Genomic DNA, 27,413 nt, shown 5'->3' on the forward strand with positions numbered 1-27,413 from the left:
TTCAAACTGCAGTACACTATAATGCAGAAGCTTGCGGTTTGTTCGCGCGCACTATAAATGTTTCTGTAATAAATAACTCAATAATCAGAAATGCGCATAAACATATGACACATGCAATATTACAGGTTTGTCATTTCACCGCTTAATTATTCACCGCGGTGCTCAGAACAGCCCCCTGAGCTCAGAACAGCCCCCTGAGCACCTGAAAGGTACAATCATTAATAATAAATCATTAATAATCAATAATTTACTGTATAACTGCAGCTTTCATTTCACACTGACTGACGCGCTGCTGTTCGAATAAAACATCCAAACGCAAAAGCGTGGGTTTTTACTTTCTTTGGTAGGCGTGGAGCTTTCAGTCTCACACACACACACACACACACACACACTGTGTGCAGTAGTTTCTCCTGAAGGCACACGCCGAGCCCGGACTGCTCCACACTGGGGGTAAATTCGCCTTTAAAGCACCAGAAAAGAAAAACGCTCGTGTGTGTGTGTGTTTTTTTCCGTCTTCTGGATGAACAATGTTGTTTTTCTACACGACAGAAAACATGTCGGGACACAGTCTTTTAATCGGAGTGTTTAAAACAAGTCGAGCTGACATGCAGACCATGTGTGGCTGAACTGGAAATGGCTTTGCTTTGAGGGAAAGAAAAGAAACAGCAACGAAAAAAAAAAGAAAACTGCGAACATTTCTTTCTTCAGATGATCGCACTGCTCTCTGGACTGGAAAAAGAGTGGAAAACTGGGAATACCGGGAGTTTTCTTGGGGGGGAAGTTTGGTCTTTATCCTATAGAACTATAGGATTTTGTCTTCTATGGACGAAGGAAGTCCTCTTTCTCCAAAAGCAAACGCTTTCAGTATCGACTCTCTGATTTCTGCAGCAGGAAACGCGACTTTTGCCAAACACGGATCTTTTACTACCATGCACTACAGCACAGTGACCAGGGAAATGGAAGGTAAGAGAAAGAGAGAGAGAGAGAGAGAGAGAGAGAGAGAGAGAGAGAGAGAGAGAATGACTTTATCGCTTTTGCGGTTATTTTCTCGCGCCCGTCGTCTTCACGTTTCCACATTTCCCTGACGTGCACGTGCGAATAAAACGCCGAAGCGCGTGAACTCAATGCAAAAAAAAATAGCAATTAACCCCCCCAAAAAAAATCCTACACGCGTGTTTGCAAAAAAGAACAGAAAAGTGAAATCTCACAAATCGGCTCATGCAAAAGTCGCAGATTGGCGTGAAGAAACACTGATTATTATTTTTTATGAAAATCAACATGCAAAATATATTTTCATCTGCAAACGTGGTGCGTGTTTATACCTTTTTTTTAATTTTATTCCTAAATTGAAAAATTACAATGTGTGTGTAGCTCAGACAATTAATTACAAATAATAATAATAATAATAATAATAATAATAATACAATTAATAATAATAATAATAATAATAATAATAATAATAATAATACATTATTTGACCACAATTTCTGATATATATATATATATATATATTCCCAAGAAATTATAGAAATTGTGTTATCCTGAGATCTATATATTACACACACACACACACACACACACACACATATATATATATATATATATATATAAAATATATGAATCTCGGGATAAAATCAACTAAAACACGTGAAATGTTAGTTTGTTTACATGGTAACTGTCTAAATGAAACCTGTCCCTCACGTCCACTTAACCTGGACACGAACCCAACCAGAAAGATCAGATGCTCGAGGACGCGAGACATTCACGTGAAAAAAACTATCTATAAAATAAGTTACACGTGACAATAAAAAGTCAGGGGGGGGGGGTGTTAAAGGAGAGGAGTGTATACCTGCAGTGTCTTATCTAAAGAGAAGCGAAGACCGGGGATGTGCGTGCGTGCGTGTGTGTGTGTGTGTGTGTGTGTGTGTGTGTGTGTGTGTGGTGAAGGGGAGGCCCTATGGGGAGAAGATAAGAGAGAAGTTAAGTCTGGATTTCGCATTAGCATACAGGCAGGAGAAAAAGGAGGCAGTTTGGATGAGTTGCAGGAGAGAAAAACACACAACAACAACAGCACGCGCTCTCAGCTCTCAGCTCGTGAGCTCTCAGTTCTCGGCTCGTGAGCTCTCAGTTCTCGGCTCGTGAGCAGCGACGCGACGCGGGTTTTTGGATGGTTTTGTTTTATTACGGTTTTAGATTTTCGACTTGAACATTTTTATACCGCGACTCGCGTTAGGACGCAAATGTGTTTGCTTTTTTTTTTGCCGCTTCGGAAATATAAATCTATACATGCGCGAATTTGATTATTTTTCTTTTCTTTCTTTAAAATATTGTGTTTCATTTCTTTTCTATTAGCACAGTTACGGATCTGAATTTTCACCAAAAAAAAAACAACAACAATATTTTGAACCCAAACAGGACTGTAAAATATCCTCGTGTGCGTTTTTCTTTTTTTTATTTTGCTCAAAAATTATTTTTATTTTCTTTTTAATTTTTTGTTGCTTTCTGCGTTTTTTTGGGAATGATTTCAGCCATCTCGAGCCCGTGGCTGACGCAGCTCTCCCATTTTTGCGATGTTGCAGCCTTCACCACGAGCAGCCTGAACAGCCTGAACGCGCCGGGCAGCTACCATCCTCATCCTCATCCTCATTCCCACCATCCTCATCCTCACCACCTCTCTCCTTCACCCGGGGATCCCTACAGCAGTCAGCATGAAGGCCACTTCGAGTCTTGCCCTTCTGCCCCACAGGCCGCTTGTTACCCTCCGTACTCGGGCTCCGACGCGGCACAGGGCGACCCGAACACCACGAGCTGCTCGTCTTCCTCCTCGTCTTCCTCTTCCTCGTCTTCGTCGTCAACGCCGAACAAGTCTCTGGTGAAGAAGAACCCCAAAGTGGCGAACATCAGCGTGCAGCTGGAAATGAAGGCGCTCTGGGACGAGTTTAATCAGCTTGGAACCGAGATGATCGTCACCAAGGCCGGCAGGTGAGTGAATCCCAGTTACGCTGAAAACATCTAAGCTTCTAACTTCTCCCAGGATGGCCTGCTAGCCTGCTGAGAACACGCCCCAAGGGTTGACATCTGATATCAATTAGATATAGATTGGAACAAACACGTCTAAAGTGTTCCTTGTTCTTTACAAACAGCGTATTAAAACTCTCCACGGATCTCGCAGGGTTCAAACCAACACTCGAAGGAGCTCGTGCAGTGTTCACGTGCGCGCGTGCTGCTGGAGTAGAACACAAATACTCAAATACACAGAAACGAGATATAAAAAAAAAGTAAACACAAAGTGTGAAAATAGCTTTTACATCAGAGCAGTGAACATCAGAAACACCGAGCAGACTGGTGCAGTGTTTATTATCTCATAACAGGAGCTCGAAAAGTGCAGTGTTTTAACTCCTAATACTTGTACGATGAAAGTCTGCGGTATTTATTAAGTTTACACACGAGTGCATTGATATACCGCGGTATTTATTACTTATTAATACTGTAGTGATACTTTAAAATCTCGATATTAGTACAGTTGAACAGTGCAGTGTTTATGGTTTGATAATTATTCATTATTAAGAATTTATATTACACTGATTTATTTTACTGCATATACAGTACTGCAAAACTATGACAGTGTGTGTGTGTGTGTGTGTGTGTGTGTGTGTGTGTGTGTGTGTGTAAAATGTATAAGGATGGTAAATCTAAACTCATCACTGATAATAAACATGCTGAAAGTGAACTCGTGGTAAAAAAACGAGTCGTAATTCGTTACTTTTCACGACTTAATGCGATTCTGTTTAAGAGCGAATTACAAAACAGTGAGAATAGAAATGTGGATTATTTTGATGTAATGGAGTTAAGTGGGATAAATATAAACTCAGGAGAAGACTGAAGGAGAAACTGACAGTCATTTGCAAGGTGGGAAAAGTAATGCAGCTGTTTATGTTGTATTTGTTGCTCATTTATTATAATTAGTGGATAAAACAATCTCAGAGATTCTTTTCTGACTGGAGGGACAACTTTTACTTATTTGTGATGGCAACATTTTTGTAAAGCTGATTTGGGGCAATAACTGGTGTTAAAGGGGTTATACAAATAATTAAAAAATGAATGGAATAATAATAGAAATAAGAATAATGCAGTGGAAACAAATAGATTTCGATTTGCAAAAATATCTATATATTGACCAAGGCAAGGCGTAAAAAAGTGCTATATATATATATATATATGTTGTACTTTTTTACGCCTTGGTCAATCATATAATCACATGAAAAAATTATTAAATATTTTAGTCAACATTTTTCTAGTGACTGAGGCTACAGTTGTGTTTTTGTCTTGATATAATAAAACGTTCTGGATGATACATTAAACAAATTACAAACAGAAAATAAAAGTTTGCTTATAAAACTTTCCTCAAATGCGTCAAATAATATCTAACTTTGAATTAACTCCGGGCCGGAAATAGAAATAATATTTAACTTCACTCAAAATAATGAACGTGAAGGTTTTTTTTTTTTAAAACATCAGCTGGATGAAGATGTCACACAGAACGGATTGTCGGGGAAAAGAAAATGTAAATAGCATAAGAATACACCTCATTGAGCATCATTACCAGTGTAAATTATGCAATGATTTAATTATTATTAATTATTTATTATTTACTTTTCTGTAAACTTGAAGATATAAAAAAAAAACATTTCGGAAAGGTTTAAACATTCCATTAAAAAAAAAAAAAACAATCAGATAACACAAAATCTTTTTAGGCATCATATTTGAAATATTGAAAGATTATTTGGAATGATTTGATATTAAGTCAAAAAAATTAAATAATCATGATATTAATGATGATGATAATGATACCGTTATTCACGGGACTTTCTCAATTATTAAAAAAGCAAAGCAGATTGTATACGAGAAGCAGGTCGCAGATTATAAATCAGCAGGGGATATGAGTGTTTAAAATATAATAATAATAATAATAATAATAATAATAATAATAATAATAATAATAATAATAATAATCTTGTCCACTGTAACAGTTTGTAATCGGTGAATATTTATGAAATGATTTTGATCGAATTCATTGTAAAGTGCGGTTCTAACACCAGCAGCGATTCTGCTTTTTATGATTATTATATATTACATTTATTGGATTTGCTCTATAACTCCTATGATCCATGTGGGAAATGCCAAGAAACACTGATGATGGAAAAAAGGCGTTTTGCCTGTGCAGTGTATGCAGTGTGTGTAGAGTGTGTAGAGTGTGTAGAGTGTGAAGTGTGTGCAGTGTGTAGAGTGTGCAGAGTGTGTAGAGTGTGCAGTGTATGCAGTGTGTGTAGAGTGTGTAGTGTAATCTATCACTCCCCAAAAACTTTCCCAAAATCAGATCTTGGAGAAAGCACTTTCAGAGCTCCTTCATCCTCACCTGAGCACAACTACGCGTCTGAAGGCACTCTGATGTTAATGGAGCGACGAGCTGAAGGATCACTTTCACTCCTGAACTGCAGGAGGGGAAAAATCCACACTGATTTATTTCCTTACAGGACAAAATTCGTGTCTAGAGGGAAGAAGATGGTGGGAGAGTGAAAGATACAAAAGAGGAAAGAAACAGAGAGACATCAAATATCAAATAGTTACCAAAAAATCTGTATAAAAAAGATAGAGTTGTATTTAGCCTGAAAGCAGAAGATGTATAAGTCGGGTATTGTTTCATTCTGCAGTGGAAAACTCCAGCGTGAAATTAAATACTGCAGCATAAAATACTACAAAATCCTCCGGCATCTTATTCAACCAAATACAAACAAAACTCTGTTTACACCCCGATGTTAAAATGATCTGCTGTAAATAATCTAACTCAATTAAAGAGGAAAATAAATGGAGGATTATTCTATTCTAAATATCATTATTTAAATGTTTAGCAATTTATTTTTTTCTCTTAAAAAAGTCATAAAGTTGTTTACTATTTGTTTTTTTCCAGACGAATGTTTCCTACTTTCCAAGTGAAGATATTTGGGATGGATCCGATGGCTGACTACATGCTTTTAATGGATTTCCTACCAGTCGATGATAAACGCTATCGGTAAGTTGCGCGAGAATTTTGCGCAAAACACACACTTCTGTTCCGCGTAAATATACACGTGACAACTGTGTACAATGTTTTTGATGTCGAGCAATAAAACGGTCTGAACAACGTGTTCAGCAGTGAGATGAATATCGGGAGAACAACAAAATGCTGCAGATGTTTATTAAAAGCAGTTTAATGCGGATTATAAAGTTCATATCTGCACTGCTGAGTTGAACCGATTAACCGAACACACTCCGTTTACTGGTCAATAAAATACCAAGTTGCATTCTGTTTAATTAAAATGCAGCTGATGAAGCAGATGGACGTGGATGATCTCTGGAGAAGCTACCTGAAGGCAATTGTACTGTATTTTGGAAATAAGTGCATCACTGTAAAGCTCCAAATACCGCGATATACAGCTCCAAATACCGCGATATACAGCTCCAAATACCGCGATAATCCCTGCAATCAAAACGTTACTTTCTAAAAAACAGATCCAGAATCACGTGATGCAGAGCTTTGGGACTTTAAAACTCTCTATCTATCTATTACAAACAGTCTGATTTAAATATTAATTACAGCTCATTTAAATAAATGAATTAAGAAGCGGGATGGAACATATAGAACTCGGATTATTTTATTAAAAATTAAGTTTAACATTATGTATGTAGATATGAGTCAATATTATATATATATACATGCCTGTAAATACATTGAGAAATAGTGGATATATGTATATTTGGCATTTGTCGTCTTTCAATGAATCAATTAATGAATGAATCCATTTCTCTCTCCCCCACTCTCTCACTCTGGATTGAAGCTACGCGTTTCACAGCTCCTCGTGGCTGGTGGCCGGGAAAGCAGACCCCGCGACCCCGGGCCGAGTTCACTATCACCCCGATTCTCCTGCTAAAGGAGCTCAGTGGATGAAACAAATCGTCTCATTCGACAAACTTAAACTCACCAATAATCTATTAGATGATAACGGACATGTAAGTATACTTTTTATCTTTTTTTTATTAAGTATTCTGCGTAAAGGCTGTCGGCAATAAGACATTTCTAGAGATATATAATGTATTATATTTGATATGGATTATATATGATATAATAATATGATATATATAATAAAACTATTACTTAAATATAATATGGGTGTACTAGGAATTATAATTTAACAACAAAACTTTTAAAAAAAGGAATAAAAAAAAGGTTTTTGAAAGGTAGTAAAATATATTCAGGCCAATAAAATAGTCGAAAATCATTGGAGGAAATAAAAAAATATATGTAAATACATCATGGCCCAAGTTTAATAACTTTGTTACAAACAAATAAATTCTAATAATCTGTTTATTTGTTGGAGAAAAACACTATTCATTATGAATATTTAAATAGATTATTGCAGTTAAAGATCAGCGCGGTGGGAAATGCTGATTTTATTATTATTATTATTATTATTATTATTATTATTATTATTATTATTATTATTATTATTAATTCAGCAGTAGTAGACGCATTGCTTAATGATTTTTTCCCCGACTGGACGAGCGATCGTGATTGGATGATTGGCTCATTAGCATAATGCATATTGAATTAGGTTGCGTTTCGGTAAATGCCGGCGCGACAGACAGACACGGTATTATTATTATTATTATTATTATTATTATTATTATTATTATTATTATTATTATTGGTAGTAGGTGAAGTATTAAACTCTTTAATTTCTGACTCTTTTTTCATATGTAATTCTGCGCATATTTATTTCTATCCCTGGGGTCCCTGGAAGATTAAGTCTTATCTTGCGCCTTTTTGTTTTGCAGATCATCCTGAACTCCATGCACAGATATCAGCCCAGGTTTCACGTCGTCTACGTGGACCCACGCAAGGACAGCGAGAAGTACGCTGAAGAAAACTATAAGACGTTTGTTTTTGAGGAGACCCGATTCACTGCCGTCACCGCCTACCAGAACCACAGGGTAGGAACAGAGTCACGCGCTGATTTATCACCATTTCCTTCCCAAAACGCGCCCATATTCCACATTACAAGCAAAGCTCTTGTGTTGGAAGGCAAAGTAAACTGAAATGCAGGTTTATTTGTTTTGCTGAAAAATAACCACAGTTCAATGCTCCAGGCCTGGGCCTCAATTTCGCCTTTTCTACAGCAGGGAGTTTGTCTGAAATGCGTTTCTACTCAATTCATATCGCAGAAATGAAGTCAGATGGGGATGCAATGAGCTGGGATTCCAGAAACGTTTCTCATACAACAAATGTTGTTTCTTTTAAACTTGATGGAGATGAGATGGAGATCATTTAATTTCTGATTAAGACAGCTGGATATTTTTTTCGTGCATGTGGAAATGTATCTTCATTTGTGCACCATAAAGGCTAAATAAAACTCAAGCGATTGAGCATTTTTTTACACGGAATGCGCGCAGTTTCTAAACGCTATCTGTTTGATTTCAATATCGCTCGCGCACATGCACGGTGCACGTGCTGAATGAAGGGCTTCTCTCTCTCAGCACTGTCATATCAGTGATGTCGGGGCGCAGCTGGTGCACATGCTGCCCATTTATTCATTTCTTCCCCTCTCTCCTTCTGTCTCTCTCTCTCTCTCTCTCTGTTTCTCTCTCTGTCTTTTAACCCCCCTCCCTCCTTCTTTTCCTGCTCTGTCTTCTATCAGTTTGACCTCGCACACTTTTTTTTTTTACGTGCCTCCGCTCCGGAATGGCTCTGGCGCGCGCACACCTAGTACCTCTAGGGTTAAAGTAAAAAAAAAAAGAAAAATTCAAATTCAATGCATTTTTTAGGATCAAATCAGCTGCACCGGAAATGACTGAAAAAAAAGAAAAGCATTTGTGATTTTGTGCGAAATTGTTCACAATTCGTGTTGCGTATATGCGAGTAAATTTTGCTTTTGTTTGGTGATGATGATGATGATGATGATGATGATGATGATGATAAAGGTATGTAGGATGTAATAAAACACGCATCAGCATATTCAATAAACAGTGATGAGTTTAGGGGCATAAGACGGCGCACTGCTTCATCAACAGTTTCATGCCAAATCTCAGCCTCTAATATAACCATTATAAACTGGTGTAATGTTTCTAATTTAGCCATTTTGTTGGTTTTTTTTTTTTTCATTTATTTGTTGCAAAATTATTTGGCTTGTTAATTAATAATTTGCAACTTTTTACAATTTTATTTTATTTTTTTACAAAAATTACAATACAATCTTGTTTTTACTGTTACTTCAACTACTGCTAATATTAATATTACTACACTAATAATACTTCCGCCATTACTGCTGATTCTACTAATATCACTATTTCTACTATTGCTATTACTGCTATTATTATTACTACCACTAATTCACTATCACTGCTATTACTACAAATAATAAAAACAATCATAACTAAAAATAACAATGAACAATAATAATAATATTAATAAAAACAATGTGCTATAATGTGCTCTCTACGTTTTATTTTAGATAACGCAGCTAAAAATCGCCAGTAATCCATTTGCAAAGGGATTTCGAGACTGTGATCCTGAAGACTGGTGAGTATGAGCAATAATCACACCATTTGTAGCTTTTAGGAAATACATGAAAGTCTTTATCTCAGCTGTATAACATTTACAGCTTAACTTTACGACCCTGCACAGAAAACTGGAAAGAGAAAGAGTGTAAATGATAACAGTAGTATGGCATTTGGCTTTTGTGTAGAGAAGGGTTTTTTTGCATAGATAAACAAACAAAAGTGCAAAAGTGTATTTATTTGTGTGTTTGTGGAAAAAAACTGACTCTGGCTTTGTGTTCATATTTTTAGGCCCAGGAATCACAGACCAGGCTCGCTGCCAATAATCAGTGCTTTTGCTCGTACAAGGAACCCAATGTCTTCTCCGCCTCTGCAGAATGGTTCAGAGAAAGGTAGTTATGAAACCATCTAAACTTTTTTTCGAACGAGTTTACAGTCTGGAAGTCTTAAAACAACTGCAACTTCCAAGAATATTCGCTCGCTATCCGACTACGATCATACGTCACGTCCTGTAAACGCACGCCGCAGCAATAATCGACACCGCCTGCCCTGAAAAGCCATTACTGTGATACAGCATCCGAGTAGACCAACTTCAGACATTGCGGTGACATTTTATTTCAGAAAAATGCTTTCCACTGGGCCAAACACTTAATATTTTCAGTTGGCAGATTGCAGACCTCAATACACAGAAGTTTGAACAGCTGCATGCCCAGAGGACATGCGCTGCACAGACCAAAAACATCCTCCTGCCATTTTCACCCCCCTCACATACTCGGGTCCTGTGGAACAGCGATTTCCTGAGCACATTAGCCTGTTTGGCAGATGAGACCTCTAACTTACCTTGCCTCACAACACACTTCATTTCCCAACAGCAAACCTAATTGTCCTAAGACATTTTCCTCGGAGTGACTGCTGAAGAGCTGCGATTTCCCTGAGATGCACTAATGTTCAATCATCTGCAGGGTTGTGCATTGGGTCAATTCTTATATATATACGGATCCTAAATTCATAAAAAATAAAAGGGTTCACACACAATCAGAGCTGATCATTTCATTCAATTATTGGATGTAGACTTCGATTTCACCTTCCTGAAGATATTCGGATATTTAAAGAAAACAAAAGAGGTGCAAGGAAAAGTACAATTTAATACTCTTGTTAGCAATTGTATCAATTTCAAAGAATTAAAAAATTGTGTTCCAATTCGTACCAAATTAAAAGTCCTACCTATTTATTTGAATTATAACAAATATTGTCTTGTATGCAAATTTATTTTTTTAAAACACACACTCACTCTTTCCACAGACGACAGCAGGAGAGATTACGACCGCGACCCCAATGGAACACCCATCCATGCCGATCCAGCGCACCAGCTGATGTCCCGTGTGCTGAGCCCCGCCTTGCCTGTCCCGGGTGGCCTCCATGCCGTGCCTCTGACCTCCGGACCTCGTAGTCCACCTCATGAACTGCGTATCGACGGGCACCAGGCTGCAGACACGCTGCACCATCACCCCTACAAATACCCCAGCACCTACGAACACTACCTAGGGGCAAAGACCAGGGCAACTCCATACCCTTTACCCAGCATCCGGGGTCACACTTACCCCCCTCACATGAACCCAGCCACGGCCAACATGTACTCAACCGGCGGTGCCCCACCGAATTATGACTACGGGCCGAGATAATGACTGATAACAACAACGAGAAAATCAAAGGCACCCCGAGATACACAGTCGCTCTCTCTCTCTCTCTTTTCGTCATACACACACACACACACGTACATTTCTCCATATCCAAAGCTTGGATTGAGTTTTGGAAAAGAGCGTGTCGTTCGAGGTGGACGAAAGGCCATATTTATTAAAAAACGGAGAAATGTATTTACGGAAAAACCAGACAGGCCTGGTGGAACGGGAGTTCAGCTCCCGTGTGGCCTGGTGACTCGATCACGGTCAGGCTTTTAAAAAAAGGGCGCTATAGAGGATCTGAAGACTTCACGACAGACGCCAGCACAAGAAGAAGTAATGCATTATTGCGGACTTGGAAATGAAATTTTGTGTTGGATGCACTTTTTTTTTTTTTTTGCTTTTAAAAAAAGCCATAAGTTATATATATTCTTGAGCCCGTTCGAGCTTCTAGATAGGGAGGACATTTGCATGTTGCTCTGATCCGAAGGTGTCAAGATGCCTTGGGATATTTTATGCTATTATTTTCTTGTTGTTGTTCCTGATTGAGTTACTATTCTTTGAAAAACTAGGCCATCTTAGGCAACTCGGAGAAGCTTGTACCATGGCACTGACTTACTGCAGTTCAAAATAAATTTGGACAGAATGACCTAGCTGAACCTGTAAAATAAGCATTAAATGTTTTACTTTCAACATCATTTTCCATTACCTTGTTCAGTCCTTGTCAGATTTCCCGGGGGGGTTTATCTAATTACAGCCCAGGGGGCAAAAAGGCTCCTTTGCTCAACTTGTGTGTGTGTGTGTGTGTGTGTGTGTGTGTGTGTGTGTGTGTGTGTCTAAACATGATGAATACATGTTTGATTTGGAAAGGAAGCACCAAAACCTTAACATGTTCATGATTCCATTTTCATTACACTGCAGACCGAATGCATAAAAAATGATTGCTGGCTCATTCAACACAAACATGAAGTCCACCTCACACATAGGGATAAATTGGGGGTGGAAGGTGGGAGGGAGAGAGACGGGACCGCAAAAAACTTATTCCCGGCAGCAAAATCCAGAGTCGTCTGGCAAACAGTGGCAACACAATTCAGACTTGCAGAGGCGTAAAAGAAAAAACCTTGGTCCACCTGCGGCGTGCAGGCCACCACACGCACGTGTTTACATTTCTAACCTGGATTCTACACCGGTTCCTTGGGCAAAACGAGACTTTGCTCACCAGCGATGGGATATGCTGAGGTTCTTTTGATCTATTAGCAAGAAACAACGGCGGGACCAAAGATAACATCAGATGTTTCATGATTTTGTTTTTCTTTTATTCTTTTTTTTTTTTAACAAAGAATAACATGCAACGTTCACTTGTACATCTGAATCCCTTCAGGCCTTTGAACAGGTGCTATAAAGCAGAACATGTAGCAGTGTGTGTGTGTATATATATATATATATATATATATATATATATATATATATATATACAGTATATACAAAAAGAAATATTTATCAGGACAAAAGAACGACACAAAAACAAAAATAAATTATTAAACACACACTGGGAATTTCAAGATCTATTTTGATCTGTTATAGTAATCACAAATGAATGAACAAATAAGAAAAAAAGAATGAGTTCTATCAGACAACACTGTCTGTACGCATCACCACATCCTGACTTTATATTCTATTTTTGCATCCCAATTTTTTCCCTGCCCATTTTTTTTTTCCACAAAGCGATTGTCGGAGAGGAAAAACAAGCTGCGACCTCTGACACCTAACGACTTTCTGTGGTGTCAAAGGTTAAACAATGTTTCCAGCTATTTGCGTGAGGACTAATTGCTCATATAATATTAGTTTGTGGTACGGGATTTATAGGAAAGAAAACATTTGTGTGTGTGTGTGTGTGTGTGTTGGGGGCGACAACACATTCATGTAAGTTCTATATGGACAGACAGACAGACATACAGACAGACAGACAGACAGACAGAGAGAGACAGACAGACAGACAGACAGACAGAGAGAGAGAGAGAGACAGACAGACAGACAGACAGACAGACAGAGAGACAGACAGAGAAGCAGGAAGACATTAAGTGCATTAGGATTAATAAGGAATATAATAGATCTAAAGAAAATGCTACCTATATATACCTACTTCCCAAACAATGACGTCACTATCACGTACTTCTTAATATTTGTTTTATATGTACAGTATGTTACACTATGATACAATAAAGCTACACGTGTTGTTATGGCCAGAGTAAGTGTCATGAACATGAACTTCTCCTGGGCCAGATCAGAAGGCAGGAAGGAGCAGTCTGGAGCACCGGGACTCCTGCTAATGATTTTGCCCCGTGAGGACACCAGGGCAGTTGGACTCTTCCTTTATGGGCTCCTCACAGCTGTGTTTGTTCTTGATGCAAGCCCAAGGTTAGCAGGTGAGTACCGACACAGACAGACCCATAATCCATATCTATATGAGCTACATGGAAACATCCGCGAGCTGCCTTTGATGGGCAAAAGAATAAGTGCACAGGACACCAGTTATCCCACCGGAAATGTGAAGGAATAACCACGGAGGAAAAGAAAAAATACCATAAACATTTGGGTAATAATCACTTCCAGCTGGTGCATGATCTATTTTTTTTAAGTAAAATAATTATTTAGATAGTCGCATCTTTATTATAATAATACAAAGAATAAATAAACGAATAAAAATACCTTACAGTACAGCCATCACTACTACATGACTTTATTTTTGCCATTTATTCGACTTTTTGAGGTCACAAAACGAAGTTTAAACCATTCTATTTGAGTGAATAAACAAGACGCAAAGCCGCTTTTTCGGCTGATTAGATGGATTTTCCCGACAATCCCAATCTCTCACTCCTCTCACTCCTCTCACTCCTCTCAGCTGCGCCACATGATTCGCCACATGAACCCAAATAATAAGCATGTAGTTTATTTATCTTTCCCAAATCCAAAGATTCAAACGCTTTTATCTAAATATAAGAAGAGCATAATGGCATACAAATAACTCATTTTAATAAACACGAAAATACGTTTGTTTCTAGGTGTATTCGTTTAGCTCTTAGATTTTACTATTTATTTATTGAATAACAAAATTTTATTTAATACAAGCAAAAAATTAGCAATTTGTGATTCGGATTGTGATCAGTATATACGGAGAATTTCATGTGTATTATATGAAATGTAATAAACACATTTGAGAGTTTTTATTTACAATAATGTAGATAACTCTTACCAACAAATCTGTATTATTATTATTGTTGTTGTTATTATTGTTGGTTATTATTATTGGTGTTGTTATTGTTATTATTATTGTTGTTGTTGCTTTGAAGAGAGAATGAAACAAGCTGGAAAACTGAGCAAACACGTTTAGAACAACAATCAGACTCTTTATAGACTAAAAGGTTTTGTGAATCACATTGCCCTCTTTTATGCCACATTACACATCCCTCCATGACACTTTATGCCGAATGTAATCCAGCGGAACGCAGTTAAAGACCCCCAGCACGACGACGGCGCCACTGGAGCGCATAATCATTCTGTTCAAACGAGTTTGATGGAGAAACAAGTTGAGAGCTGAGAGTGCTGAGGGGTCATGCAAAGTGCTCATCTTCTCCACCTGTCTAACCCTGAAGCAGCCCCATGGACTGTCTGACTGCAGCTCGGACACAATCCTCAGTTTGTCCTTTACGGCTAATGGAGACTTGCTGAAGTGGGAGGACAATAGAGGAATGACCTGAGTGACCTCAGGAGCTGAAGTGTTGGCACTGTGCAGGGCAGGTTCTTGTAGTCAGTGGAATTTATTACCTTCTTGAATGACTACGCTGTTAAAAGGCACTTATTAGAATGTCAAAATAAAACGCGACCGATAATTAAGGACTATTTTGATAGAGGATATAATCTCAAACAAAGAGTTTATTTTAGACATGATTGCTGCCAGGGTCTGTCTGTCTGTCTGTCTGTCTGTCTGTCTGTCTGTCTGTCAATTAATCGATTTGTTCGCCTATTTATTTATTTACTACTCTAGCTTATATTTTTCAGAGCTATATATTTAATGATGAAAATAACAACTCGATTATTATTATTATTAATTTGTAAAATAATATTATTCACGTTATATTTTATATTTTAGTTATTAGAAAGTTTAATTCCTTCATTTTCATTTTTACAAGTATACACAATGGCAAAAGCTGGCATTTGGGCATTTATATATATATATATATATATATATATATATATATATATATATATATATATATATAATAAAGGGGAAGAAATAACTTCTCTATATATAATAATATATATATAGGGAAGAAATAACACACACACACACACACACACACATATATATATATATATATATATATATATATATATATATATATATATATGTGTTATTTCTTTCCTCAATCACAATTGCTCAGTAAAACAAAATTATCACAAGAACTTAAAAAAAAAAAAAAAAAAAAATTAATGCCAGCTTTTGCCATTGTGTATACTTGTTTAAAAAAAAAAAAAAAAAAAAGGTGGAATTAAGCTTTCTAATAACTAAAATAATATGCACGGAGAGCAAAGTGAGAATAGAAGTAAATTTTGTTCAAATCAGTAATCAGTCAATTAATCTAATATTAAATATTTTTGCATTACTGGCGTCTTCGCGCATGCGCACCAACCCCGGTGATTTGATTTAGTACAGATAGCGGAAGTCTTTGTTCAGTGTATTCAAAGTCTACAGAAGACGGAGGTAGGAAGCCATTATCATTACACAGGGTGTGGGGGAGTCGCGGCCAGAGGTCACGGACAAAACTTCGAAAGGATATCCAGAGATGACAAGAGAGCGTCTTCATGAAGGTCCGGAGTGAATTCAAATGGTTTTGTCTTTCATGGTCCTCCGGCCGGCGACTCGCCTGCACGCTAGTATTTATTTTCTCCACATGAAACCACCTTTTTTTCATCCGGTCCAGTCTGATGGGATATTCCAAACTGCGCGCGACGTGTTGATCTTTTTTCCCGCCTCGTCTTTTTTTTTTTGGCAGAAAAAAGCGGGAAAATACATTAACTCGATAATAAAATTATTAGTTAATAATTCGTAAATTATTGAAGTATGAATTTTATTGTAACGTAAACGTCACACAAAGAAAATTATGGTATATGAATGACAAAAGATAAAAAAAAAATAAAAGCAAAAATGCGAAAATATACCACATTCCACAGCTTTCTGTAGCTGGTGAAAAGAATACAAAAAGTACCACCCTAACCAATAAAAAGTCCCGCTTGTTACCTTAATTTCTGAGTGTGTGTCCACAAAGGAGTATTAGCCATCCTACATATGGCGTTGAGGAACTCATGAAAAAACAGAACCCACCCAAGAAGTAAAAACAAAACTAATTTATTTAAAAAAAAAACAGTTGATTAATGTGTCACACTCTCACTGTTAAATTAGAACAGATTTCAGTGCAATAAAACACAATAACACAATCAGTGTCGCAATTCATTTGCCTACTTCAACAGATTTCTTGTCTTGGCTAAGCAGGCCCAATGAATCTTGCTAACAAACAGGCCTGTCCGTGCGCTAATGATTAACTCGGTGTGATGAATGCAGGCAGGGTCATTCCACAGGGGCAGAGTTTAAGCCCGCCACCGGTTTCTAAGAAAACAAGCCTTGAATTATGCGCAGCCGCTCAGGTGCGACTTGAGAGCGCAAATACAAATCTATCGAAACAGAAAAGCAAACAGTGTCGACGGAAAACGGTTCGGCTTCACGGCTGACAATGTAACGGATTAAAACAACCGGTTTGTGTTTGCGTGGTATGAAGTTGACCGTGCTTGATGAATCGAAACAAAACGTTTGACCTTTTGAGCTTTAAGCTTAATAAAGACGGCTAATGAATTACCTGACAAGAGACGTCTCAGGGATCTGACTTGATGTAGAAGCGTTTCAGCAGTAGTGCTGTATGCTAGCTCCTGACACGCATCAACCCAACATTCTTTATTAAACACTAACATTTTCCACTCCGATGTCATTCGGCTTGGCTTACATTCCAGTAGAAGAGCTGCCAAGCGTAATGAACTCGTGTGAATGGCGAAAAACATTCTAGATGTTTCCTAGCGTTCGCACACACAGGTATGACATGACCAACCCAACATTTGGGTTTGATGGTGTTTGGTGAAGGATGCTCAGTCACCGTGTTCTGGGATTTAGATCAGGCCTGGAGCACAGAGCAGATGGAGACTCATGTTAACTTCAATAGCCACAGATAAACACAAAGAAATGGGAGCCATGTTGGAACACATGGCTTGAATTAATAGGCATATGGTCTCGGAGTTTTCTGAAAGCATTCTTAAAGACTCACTCCATTCACGTCTCAGTTATTTAATTGATTATTATTGATTGTTCATCTTTCTTGCTGGAAGAACCCGAGTCATAAAATCCATCATCGAGCTTTGTGTGCCAAGCTCCAACTTTTAAGCATTGTTCAAAGCCCACTTTCATTATAATCTGATGCAAGTTAGCAAGAAGCGTTCGAGAGGCAGAAAACTGCTAATATACGCTTTGATGTAACCTTAACATTCGTACAGGTTAATCTGTAACTTAGCTCTGTGTGTAAATAGACCAGAGACTGATGAGTTGATCCTTCGAGCCTGCCGCCATCAGACGTTTTGATGGCTCTGGATGGTCAGAGAAGACGACGCTGTAAACCAAATCTTTGTGGTGCTGCAGGATAGCAAGCGGCTTCATCTTCTTCCAGCTAAAAATCCGCACATTCCCGTCCCAGCCGGCTGTCGCTACGATCTTACCGTCACCACGGATACTTAGATGGGACACTCCAGGATTGGTCAATGGCACGGAGTCCTGAATCTGTGGAGACACAAAGAGGGAGCTCAAGGTTAGCTGCAACGTTTTGGCTGGTTAACAATCTCAACGGCCATTTCAGAAAGGCATTCTTTGAAGCCTGGTAGGGTTCTGACCTAGTGGCAGGAAACTTTAAATGTTAGTACTTCCATTGTTGAGACTCTCAGCAAGACCTTTAACCTTCAACTGTCCTGTCGCAGGATTGGAGTTGGCATCAATTTCCTTGAGAAAGGAACATCTTCCAAACCCCTGAGCAAGGCCCTTAACCCCCAGTTAGCTCCTGTTAGTGAACAAAACCTTCTCCTAACATCTCGGAGATATGCGTAGAAAGAATTTTTCTGTTCTGTGAAGTAAATGTCACAAGTATAAAGGACTTTTCTTTCCTTTTCTTCCTTCTTTAAACTTCAGACGATATGTAAATCTTTGCTTGTGTTCCTTCTAGACTGTAAAAACAAATATTCTCGACAGCTGTTATTTTCCTGTCTTGATTCGGTCTTTGTGCGCCCTGCCAAGCTTGTACGAAATGGCAATTTAGCCCTTTACTTGTGAGGACAAATTAGGAATAAGGCCTCACATGGAACACAGCCGTACGTCATTGCTTTCACACAAAATGTAAATGAATCAAGCCTTGCTCGGGTCAACCGGTTTTAGATAATTAAGAAGTACTACCATTTAAATTTCGGGACTACCAAACAAGCGAGACAAACGAGCAAAAGTGTTGTTTACTGATTCAAATTACAATGAATACATACAAAACATACAGCAAAGATCTATGTCCGGATCCACCAATCAGCTGATGCAATGACAGACTCCCAAACACCCTGGCAGAGGAATTCCGCAGGCGACTCGGGCGATCCACTAATCACTCTGGAAACATTGAAACGTTTCAAACATTGAAGAAAAAAAAATTGTCTTTGGACAGAATTTGCATAAAAACTCAACAAGAAAGCGGAGATATTTCGCTGATAACTTTCATTGGGGAAGCTTTGTTTTTTCAAATGTGTTGCCTTTGACAGTTAAAACCATGGGTAGCGGTGTAAGGGACCTGATAAATTACGGTCGAAGAAACGGCCGCCTGCTAAACGTTACGGATCTAACAGAGCCTCTGTGATCTACGGCGACTCGGAGACCAGATAAATCTCCATAATGGGCAGCGCTGTGACATATTGTAAAGTATTACAGCGAGATCATTATCTCCACTCGCTCTCTGGTGCAAAGACACAAAGGTACGTGCTGCACAAACGGCCACATGCTATATGCTCTAGACGTGTGTGTGTGTGTGTGTGTGTGTGTGTGTGTTATTGAGTGAGCAGATGCAAGTGTTAGTCTATTAAGAGCATGCATCTGTTTAAGGAAGACTTGTGTTCTACTATAATGTATATGTTTGTAGTCTTTGGGGAAAAAAAAAGAGTAAGGCTAAGTAAATAATTGTGTGTGCAGAAATTAATATATAGTATGCATCTTTATATGCATAATAGTGCAAACACAAATATATTTTAAGATCTTCAGCATGGAAAGGTGTGTGTGTGTGTTGTGTGTGTGTACATAAATACAGACATATCAAGACTGAAGTTTTTTGTGTGCACGTGTGTATAAGTGCCTTCAGGTGTGCGTTGAGCAAAAGTACATACCATGTATAATTATAATAAATATACTGATGAATGTGTACATGTGCACGCGTGCTTGCATGGCCGCGCGTGTGTGTTTTTTGCGTCTCAGCAAAAGGCATCTGGTCTCGATGCTGGAATCAAACGAGCGAGCGTAAAATCGACTTCATAAGCATTGTCCGGAGAGACTGATGGACTCGTCTGCATTCTGAGACAGTGAAGGATTTGTCAGCGTGCTCGTGCTCCTGCTTGCAAAATCAGAGCCATTCGGGCGTGCATGTGGAAGATATAAAGCAGCCAGGTATTCCCAAAGGCAGGAGAGGAGAGGAATGCACTGGCAATAAGCACCGTGTGTCTGAAACGCTCACAAGCATCACTTTAATGCATGGGGGGAAAAAAAGAAAAAGAAAAAATGGGGGTGGGGGTGGGGACAGCTCAGATAAATGACAATGCAAACTCAAGATCTAAAGCCCATGATTCAGAAATAGATATTCCTAGCAATTTATAAGAACAAATGACAACAGATTTCTAGCAGTATTATTACATTTAATTTTATTAAAAAAATTAAGCAAATAAATGTTAATGTTCAGAACAGGAACATAATGTTAATACATTCTCTGTGTTAGATGATATACACACCTCATCCGTGTTCATTTTATGGATATGGGAACTCGGGTTGGTGATTTATACACGTTCACATATTACAAATTTGCCTGTAATATTCCCAATTGTTAAGATTTCAGTTATGGTCACAAAAGCCACCTAATACTGTGAAGGAGTATTAACCAACTGGGCACGTAATAATTTGTAGAAAATTATAACGAGAACATTTTCAATAATAAATGTTACTATTAAGTGATCTACCAAGTTCAGTAGACAAACGCATAACCTAGCATCCGAATATATATATATATATATATATATATATATATATATATATATATATATATATATATATATATATATATATATATATATATATATATATTGTGTAATGGTACACAAAATTCAGTACATACCTCTGTTTTTAAGTTACGGTTCAGTTCAATTTCGAAACACAAACTATAATTAATTAAATAAAAATGTAAACTAAAAATGTAATTAAATAGTATACATTTACATTCCTATAGACCCCATTAGAGTAATACAGATGTGTATATAAGTGTGTGCGTGTTTTAGATTTAATATTTATCTTTCTAAGATTGTACTTATTTGTTAAAGTTTGCTGAAATAAGTAGAACAGTTGTCTTCATTCCTACCATCCTTCATTTATTTACTCCCTCGATATGTAAAATTGTCAGAACTTTTCTCCTTTTAAAAGAGAAAATCTTGAAGCTGGACATAAAACGCTAAATGCTGGATTTTATAGCGTTTTCATGCATGCACAAATCAAATCTTATTTCTGGAATGGGGTCACTGCTACAGTGACACTGCGCTAACTCTAGTTTCTTTTTGTTTTGTATTTAATACCCCTGGCATTGTTGTGTATCTTTTCAAGTTTGATAAAATAAATAAATAAATAATAAAATAAATGCATGTATGTATTGTGTGTGTGTGTGTGTGTGTGTGTGTGTGTGTGTGTGTGTGTGTATATATATATATATATATATATATATAAAAACACACACACACACAATACATACATGCATTTATTTTGTACATACAATTCTGGTTGTCTTAGTGTATAAGTGTGCAAGAATGTGTGCATGTTAATTTTAACAAGTTAATATTACCATTGCGGGTGGGTATTACTATTAGTTATTTTAAAACTTCGTGTTCTCCTTAATTTTCTATAAAAAAAACTCCTGAGAAACTTGACCTTGGTGCTCAGGGTTTGTACACCAACATCAGAATGGCCTGATAAAGCCTGGAAGTCAATCAGGGATTGTGAAATGTTAAGAACTGTAAAAACGAATAATAAAAAGCACAATCAGAGACTTAATAGTTACCACAATAGGGGTACAAAAATGTACAATACTAAAAAATTGATTTGAATTCACATCAGCTCAAATGTTTGGAAGTTTGGGTTTCCTATACAGATACATGCATTAGTTGTTATTACATTTCTCTTTCTCCTTACTTCCCATACAAAAATATCTGGAGAAACTTGACCTTGGTCACAGGGGCTCCTGCAGCATCGGGGTTGGCCTGATCAAGAACGGAACTCAATCAGGGATTGTGAATTATTGAGATCTGAGGAGCAACTTTCTCCCACGGACAAGAGGAGGAGGAGGAGGAGAGCGGGTGTGCAAGAAGATGGAGAGAGAGAGAGAGAGAGAGAGAGATGGATCGTTCTACACTAAAGCTGGTATGCTTAGCCCTAAACGGTCCATCTGGTCTGAATTACTGCACTGATAATGATGGGTTAATGTGCCTATCTGTGTTTGTTTTTCTTCCCGTAGTTTGTGTCAGGGAAATACATCCAGTTCATTAAGAGAACATACCATGATAATAAAGCGATCATAAGAAAATAAATAAGATGAAAAAAGAGAAGACTTGCAGGAAGGTGGGAAATAGAGAGATTACTGTGGAACGGCCATTTAGTTTTTTTCCCTTTAAAAAAAAAAAGAATCTGTAAAAGATTTTGGTCACCAAATTAGTTTGAAATAATCACAAAACTATTATCTACAAAAACATGCTGAAGATTTGGATCAAATAAATGAATACTAATTAAAACCCGTGTCCTTGTTTGAGTAAATAATCCACATCTCCTGTGACAGTACTTAATCTACGCCTCCACTCCGCTACCTGATGTGTGTCCTGAATCATGTCTAATATTATTATCCAATCAGCATCACTGTCATTATTCGATTTGCATTCTGTATATCAGAAACGGAGAGAAAATCAAAACGTTACCAATTTGCATTCATCTGTTCATCTGTTATAATCCAAACTGCATCCCCCATGTGGGCACCCGATCTGCACTTTGAACCCCTATTGCTATAGAAACAGTTCTTCCATGTTTGTATGCAAACGGCACACCTGATCTGTGGCCTTATACGTTCTCCAATCTGTGGTACCTTCTACGTGTCCGTGATGGTTATCCAACAGAAGTACCAGACCTTCATGTTGATGAGCTCTACCTCATACTTGTATTACGCAACACTGGTACATGACCTCTGGTAGCAAGGACAGCACCTAATAAGTATTTACCCCACACCGGTACCCAACCTGAGCTTGCGAAAAAAGTACACCTACTTTGAGGTCCTACCTGTGCTTACAAACCAGCACCTGATGTGGGCTGTCCTTCAGTCAAACCTGACTGCAAATATGGCATACAAACCTCCACATTGTTACATGACTGTTACCCCATACTTGTATATGACTTGAGCTTCCATGGACTGTGTTACCCCACACCAGTACCTGAAGTTCTTTTGACCCCTTTCTTCATCTTCTGCTTGTTGTTGTTATATCTGGAAATAGGATTGATCGACCGCTGAGAATTTCATTTTTACAAGTAAGTTTGCTGATTTGGATTTGTTTATAAGGGAAAAAATTATGTAGTAACTCTGTGGTTAAAATGCTGGCCACTGCTGGGCCCTTGAGCAAGGCCCTTAACCTTCAACTGCTAAGGTGAATATCCCTCTGGATAATGGCGTCTGCCAAATGCTGTAAATCAGCGGTCCCCAACATTTTTTTGCACCACAGACCGGTTTAATGTCAGACATTATTTTCGGGTGGATGGAGGTAATACATGTGACCGAGGCATCATGACACGCATCAAGAGTGAGTCATAGGACCGGTGCCAGTCTGTGGCCCGGGGGTTGGGGACCACTGCTGTAAATGTACCACTCACTAATCCTGTTTAATGCAAACTGGGTATTTGGTTTAACGTGGCCTACAATTTAGCTTTTTTCTTTCCCATAGAAAGGTTTGTCCACATTGCTGTACAGTGTATTTGCTAAACAGTAGATGGTTTTTAGATCATGGTTTCAAGAGCAAACTACATCCTCCAAAGATGGAAAAATTCACCAAATTGTTTTTATCTCATTAATAAAAGCTGTTTAGCTCTCATTAATAAAACGCGTTCTCCTGGGAGACATGGCTCGAGTGCTAGAAAAATTGTCTGCAACAAAGTTCCAACTCTTTTATACATCAATCTTTTAAGATCCATCATTCACAGTGTTGCCCAAGTATTTCTTCCAAACTGGGTTGAGCACAAGTATGTAATATTAATCTCTTTCAAACACACACACACACACACTTGCCAAAAACTCCAAGTCCTAAACTGTCTCGACCTCGGATTCCCAGCTGAGTCCCGAGACGTTTTGCAAATGTGTGATAGCCAATAAAAACGCTCACTACACTGCATTCTTGGCACAGGTGCGATGGTGTGTTTGGGGGGAGGGAGGGGGGGCGGTTATCCAAGTTTGGGCACAGCTGGATGACTTCACGCTGACACACTGAAACAACTCATCATCACTCTGACGGAAAGCAGCATGTCCATCTGCAGGGGAAACACACTGCTCATTCAGAAACACACTGCCACACACACACACATTGACACATAACCTGTGATTAAAGCCTCCTGACACCTGGACTGCCAAAATCTCAGCTTCTTACACACGTATCAGACATGGAGAAAATGATGAGCATGTCGGAGCGGTGAGCAAAAACAACCTCATTAATGAGGAACGCTTCATCCTGATTACACCTGCAGCTCACAGAGGTAGGTAGGTGTGTGTGTGTGTGTGTGTGTGTGTGTGTGTGTACTACTACTCTTATGACTACAACTCATTTATAATTAATAATGTATTATTACTGTCTGAAAAAGTCCCATTTATTTTTAACATAAATTTATGACTTGAGAAAGAACCTTATGCAAATAAATAAATTCTTGAATAAATAAAGAGACAAATATTCTAACAAGTTATAATTATTATTATGATCGAATTTTACCATCTGGTATTTCAGTGGTTGTATGTTGGACTTTTCAGAAGGTCATGAGTTCAAATCCCAGCATTACCGAACTGCCACTTTAATACATAAAGATACATTTATAAGGTATAAAGTATGAGGGGAAAAACCGTATAACCTTCATCTTATTATCAAGATCCTACAATAATACAAGTTTTTGTTATTATAATTTAATAATAATAAACTTTAGGTTCTGAATAATTTTGGTATTAAGCACCTTATATTTCATCCACAGCTCAACATTCTTTACAGACTCGAAGCACTTTATGAAGGTTGCAGTATTTGAAGCCTGGGACTGATGGGCGCTGATATGATTGGGGTCAAAGGTCAATAACGTTCCGCATTCTCAAAAATCACACAAGGCTGACCATGTGGCAGTGAGGAGGAGGTGGTGGTGGTGGGGGTACATCTACAAGGTTTGCTCAAATAGCATGTGTACGGATACGGCTTGTTTACTGCTCTAATCTCACACACACACACACACACACACACACACACACACACACACACACACACACACACACACACACACACACACACACACACACACACACACACACACACACACACACACACACACACACACACACACACACACACACACACACACACACACCCCTTTCCATTCCAGACATTAAATACCACAAGGAGTGTGTATTGGCCGAAAGGTCGAATTGCTCTTTATCTGCCTCCGATAAGAGCTGCTTCCCAGTCCATCAGTTCCAAAAAAGTCCTGACAGCACACACACACACACACACACACACACACACACACACACACACACACACACAGAGTTCTGGCTTCCATCAGAAGCAGTTTTAAGCCAATAAGACGAGAAAAAAGAGAAAGGTCAATATTTACTTGAACAAATACACATGAGCTACTCAGTCATATAAAATTGGTGCTCTGTGTGTGTGTGTGTGTGTGTGTGTGTGTGTGTGTGTGTGTGTCAAAGAAGAAAACCTCAAATAATGCAGTGAAGAATTTTATTCTATTGTGTAGAAACGCCTTTAAAATACACTGCTTTTTTTTTTTTACATTTGCTCGGTTGTGTTTGAAAGCAGTTTTTAAAATCGTTTGTAGCCTTTTAACTTTTTTGAAAAAACCTTGTATATATAATATTCACACAAAGTAAAAAAAAAAGTCTTTCTGACAGGAATAAATTAAACTTGTACGGAAATTACAAATACAGGAAGTGAATATTTTATGTCTACAAGTCGAACTAACGGGTCACATGCTTTCAGTGATGCACTATAAGACCAAAAGTTTGTGGACACCTGACAATAAGATTGGTATGTGCGCCTTTTTTTTTAACCTCACATTTTACCTGTAGCCTCCATTCGCTGTTATAATAATTCTTGGAAGAAGTTCCACTAGATTTCTGTGGAACTTTGGAAATATATTCAGACACAAGGGTGTTAATAAAGTCAGGTGCTGATGTAAATGAGGTGAGGAAGCCTGAGGTGCAGTCAGTGTTCACATTCATTGTTCTATAGGGTTAAAGTCAGAGCTCTTACGCAGGAGATCTTCCACATGAAACCATGTGAAGCAGATGTTCGTGAAGTTGGCGTTATGCACAAGGGCATCGCCGTGCTGGAACAGGTTTGGGTCTCCTAGTGAAGTCATTGAAGGGAAAATTGCATGTTCCTTATGCTTTGTGGTAAATGTTTGAGGAAGAACCATATAGGGCTGGTGTCCAAATACTTTTGGCCTTACCACAGCTTAACACTGACATCACTGTCCAATGCTATCTGTTTAAAGTTCATTCAGTGTAGTAAAATGTCCAACGTTATTAAAAGTTACAGTTGTACATCTGAACCTCTGACTCCTTCCTGAGCGTCAAACAACGTGAGCCATTTTTTGTTTAAATCTGAACCCGGTGAAGGATCGGTTACTATAGAAACGATAACGCACCAAAACCGAGGCGTTCATGTAGACCTGCGGTTCGAGACGTGCCGTCGGAGAAGTCATCGACACCTCGTGAACTGCGATGACGATGTGGTACAACTAATATTGACACGTCACGCGTTCGAATTTATGATGGTGATAAACATTAAAGACGAAATGGCAGAATTTGGATTTTGTCTCGGCAGCGAGTTGAAACAGAGGCCGAGCCTCGTTCCAATTTGCCTTGTTTAGCCTTTATTGCCGCCTCCCACTGAGAAAACTACTGCTACGTTTTTATTGCAGATGTGTTTTGGGTTTGGTTTGCAGCCTGTTCAAGTTTGATGCTTTTATTACCTCTCACGGGCCGTTTATCAGCGAGAGAGACAGAGAGAAAGAGAGAGAGAGAGAGAGAGAGAGAGAGAGAGAGAGAGACTGAGAAAATCAGCCACCCGTCAGATACCCCGGCACTACAGCCACACAAAAACACTTCTGTGGGAAGAGTTCGCAGCGGCTGTCTGGACGTCACACTGCGCTGCACTTGGGTGTAATTTAAAAGCCCCTGCTGACTCTTTTTCCCAGCTCCCTCTGTGCTCGCCTCCAAAAATCGCCTTTTAAATCACAGCTCTCTTCTCTTCTCCCCCCCTCAAAGCCGGCAAAGTAAACCCAACCTCCCGTGCAGCTCTATTTTCAAAAATATTGAATAAGCGTTTTCGCAGTATTATGGCGGGTACGTTTTTTTGCATGATGCTAGAAATAATACCAGAGGGTTCGCAAATATTTCCAACCCGTCCGCTCATGTGTAAAAGCCGCTGGAAAGAACAACAAGAACAGGAGTGTATATCAGTCTGGAGTATTTTTCC

The 27,413-nt window shown here is 38.5% G+C and overlaps 2 protein-coding genes and 1 long non-coding RNA gene across 12 annotated transcripts in view; 2 read left to right on the top strand and 1 right to left on the bottom strand.

The window, feature by feature from the left end:
* The first annotated feature begins 386 nt into the window (after positions 1–386).
* On the top strand, positions 387–11,968 carry tbx1 (T-box transcription factor 1). 2 transcript variants are annotated; one of them, XM_046842218.1, is made up of 8 exons: positions 387–963; positions 2,529–2,982; positions 5,969–6,070; positions 6,876–7,047; positions 7,873–8,028; positions 9,546–9,613; positions 9,883–9,983; positions 10,894–11,968. In XM_046842218.1, exons 1-8 carry the CDS (start codon positions 822–824, stop codon positions 11,271–11,273), a joined length of 1,575 nt encoding a protein of 524 aa, XP_046698174.1. In that variant the 5' UTR covers positions 387–821; the 3' UTR covers positions 11,274–11,968. The 2 variants fall into 2 exon arrangements, with proteins under 2 accessions (XP_046698174.1, XP_046698175.1); XM_046842219.1 differs by having other exon boundaries at positions 2,580–2,982.
* A 4,693-nt stretch (positions 11,969–16,661) lies between these two features.
* gnb1l (guanine nucleotide binding protein (G protein), beta polypeptide 1-like) overlaps positions 16,662–27,413 on the bottom strand; it is a 40,240-nt gene continuing 29,488 nt past the window's right edge. For 6 of the 9 annotated variants that reach the window (XM_046841827.1, XM_046841829.1, XM_046841830.1 and 3 more), the window contains one exon: positions 16,662–18,147. In XM_046841827.1, the coding sequence (XP_046697783.1) occupies positions 17,881–18,147 (267 nt within the window). In that variant the 3' untranslated portion in view covers positions 16,662–17,880. The other 3 variants (XM_046841833.1, XM_046841832.1, XM_046841834.1) reach the window with 3 other exon arrangements.
* On the top strand, positions 24,245–25,620 carry LOC124380656. The gene is made up of 2 exons (XR_006924712.1): positions 24,245–24,417; positions 24,901–25,620. It is a non-coding gene; the product is annotated as an uncharacterized LOC124380656 (long non-coding RNA).

The sequence above is a fragment of the Silurus meridionalis genome, chromosome 27 (assembly GCF_014805685.1).
Source record: "Silurus meridionalis isolate SWU-2019-XX chromosome 27, ASM1480568v1, whole genome shotgun sequence".
In the NCBI taxonomy this organism is placed as follows: Eukaryota; Metazoa; Chordata; class Actinopteri; order Siluriformes; family Siluridae; genus Silurus; species Silurus meridionalis.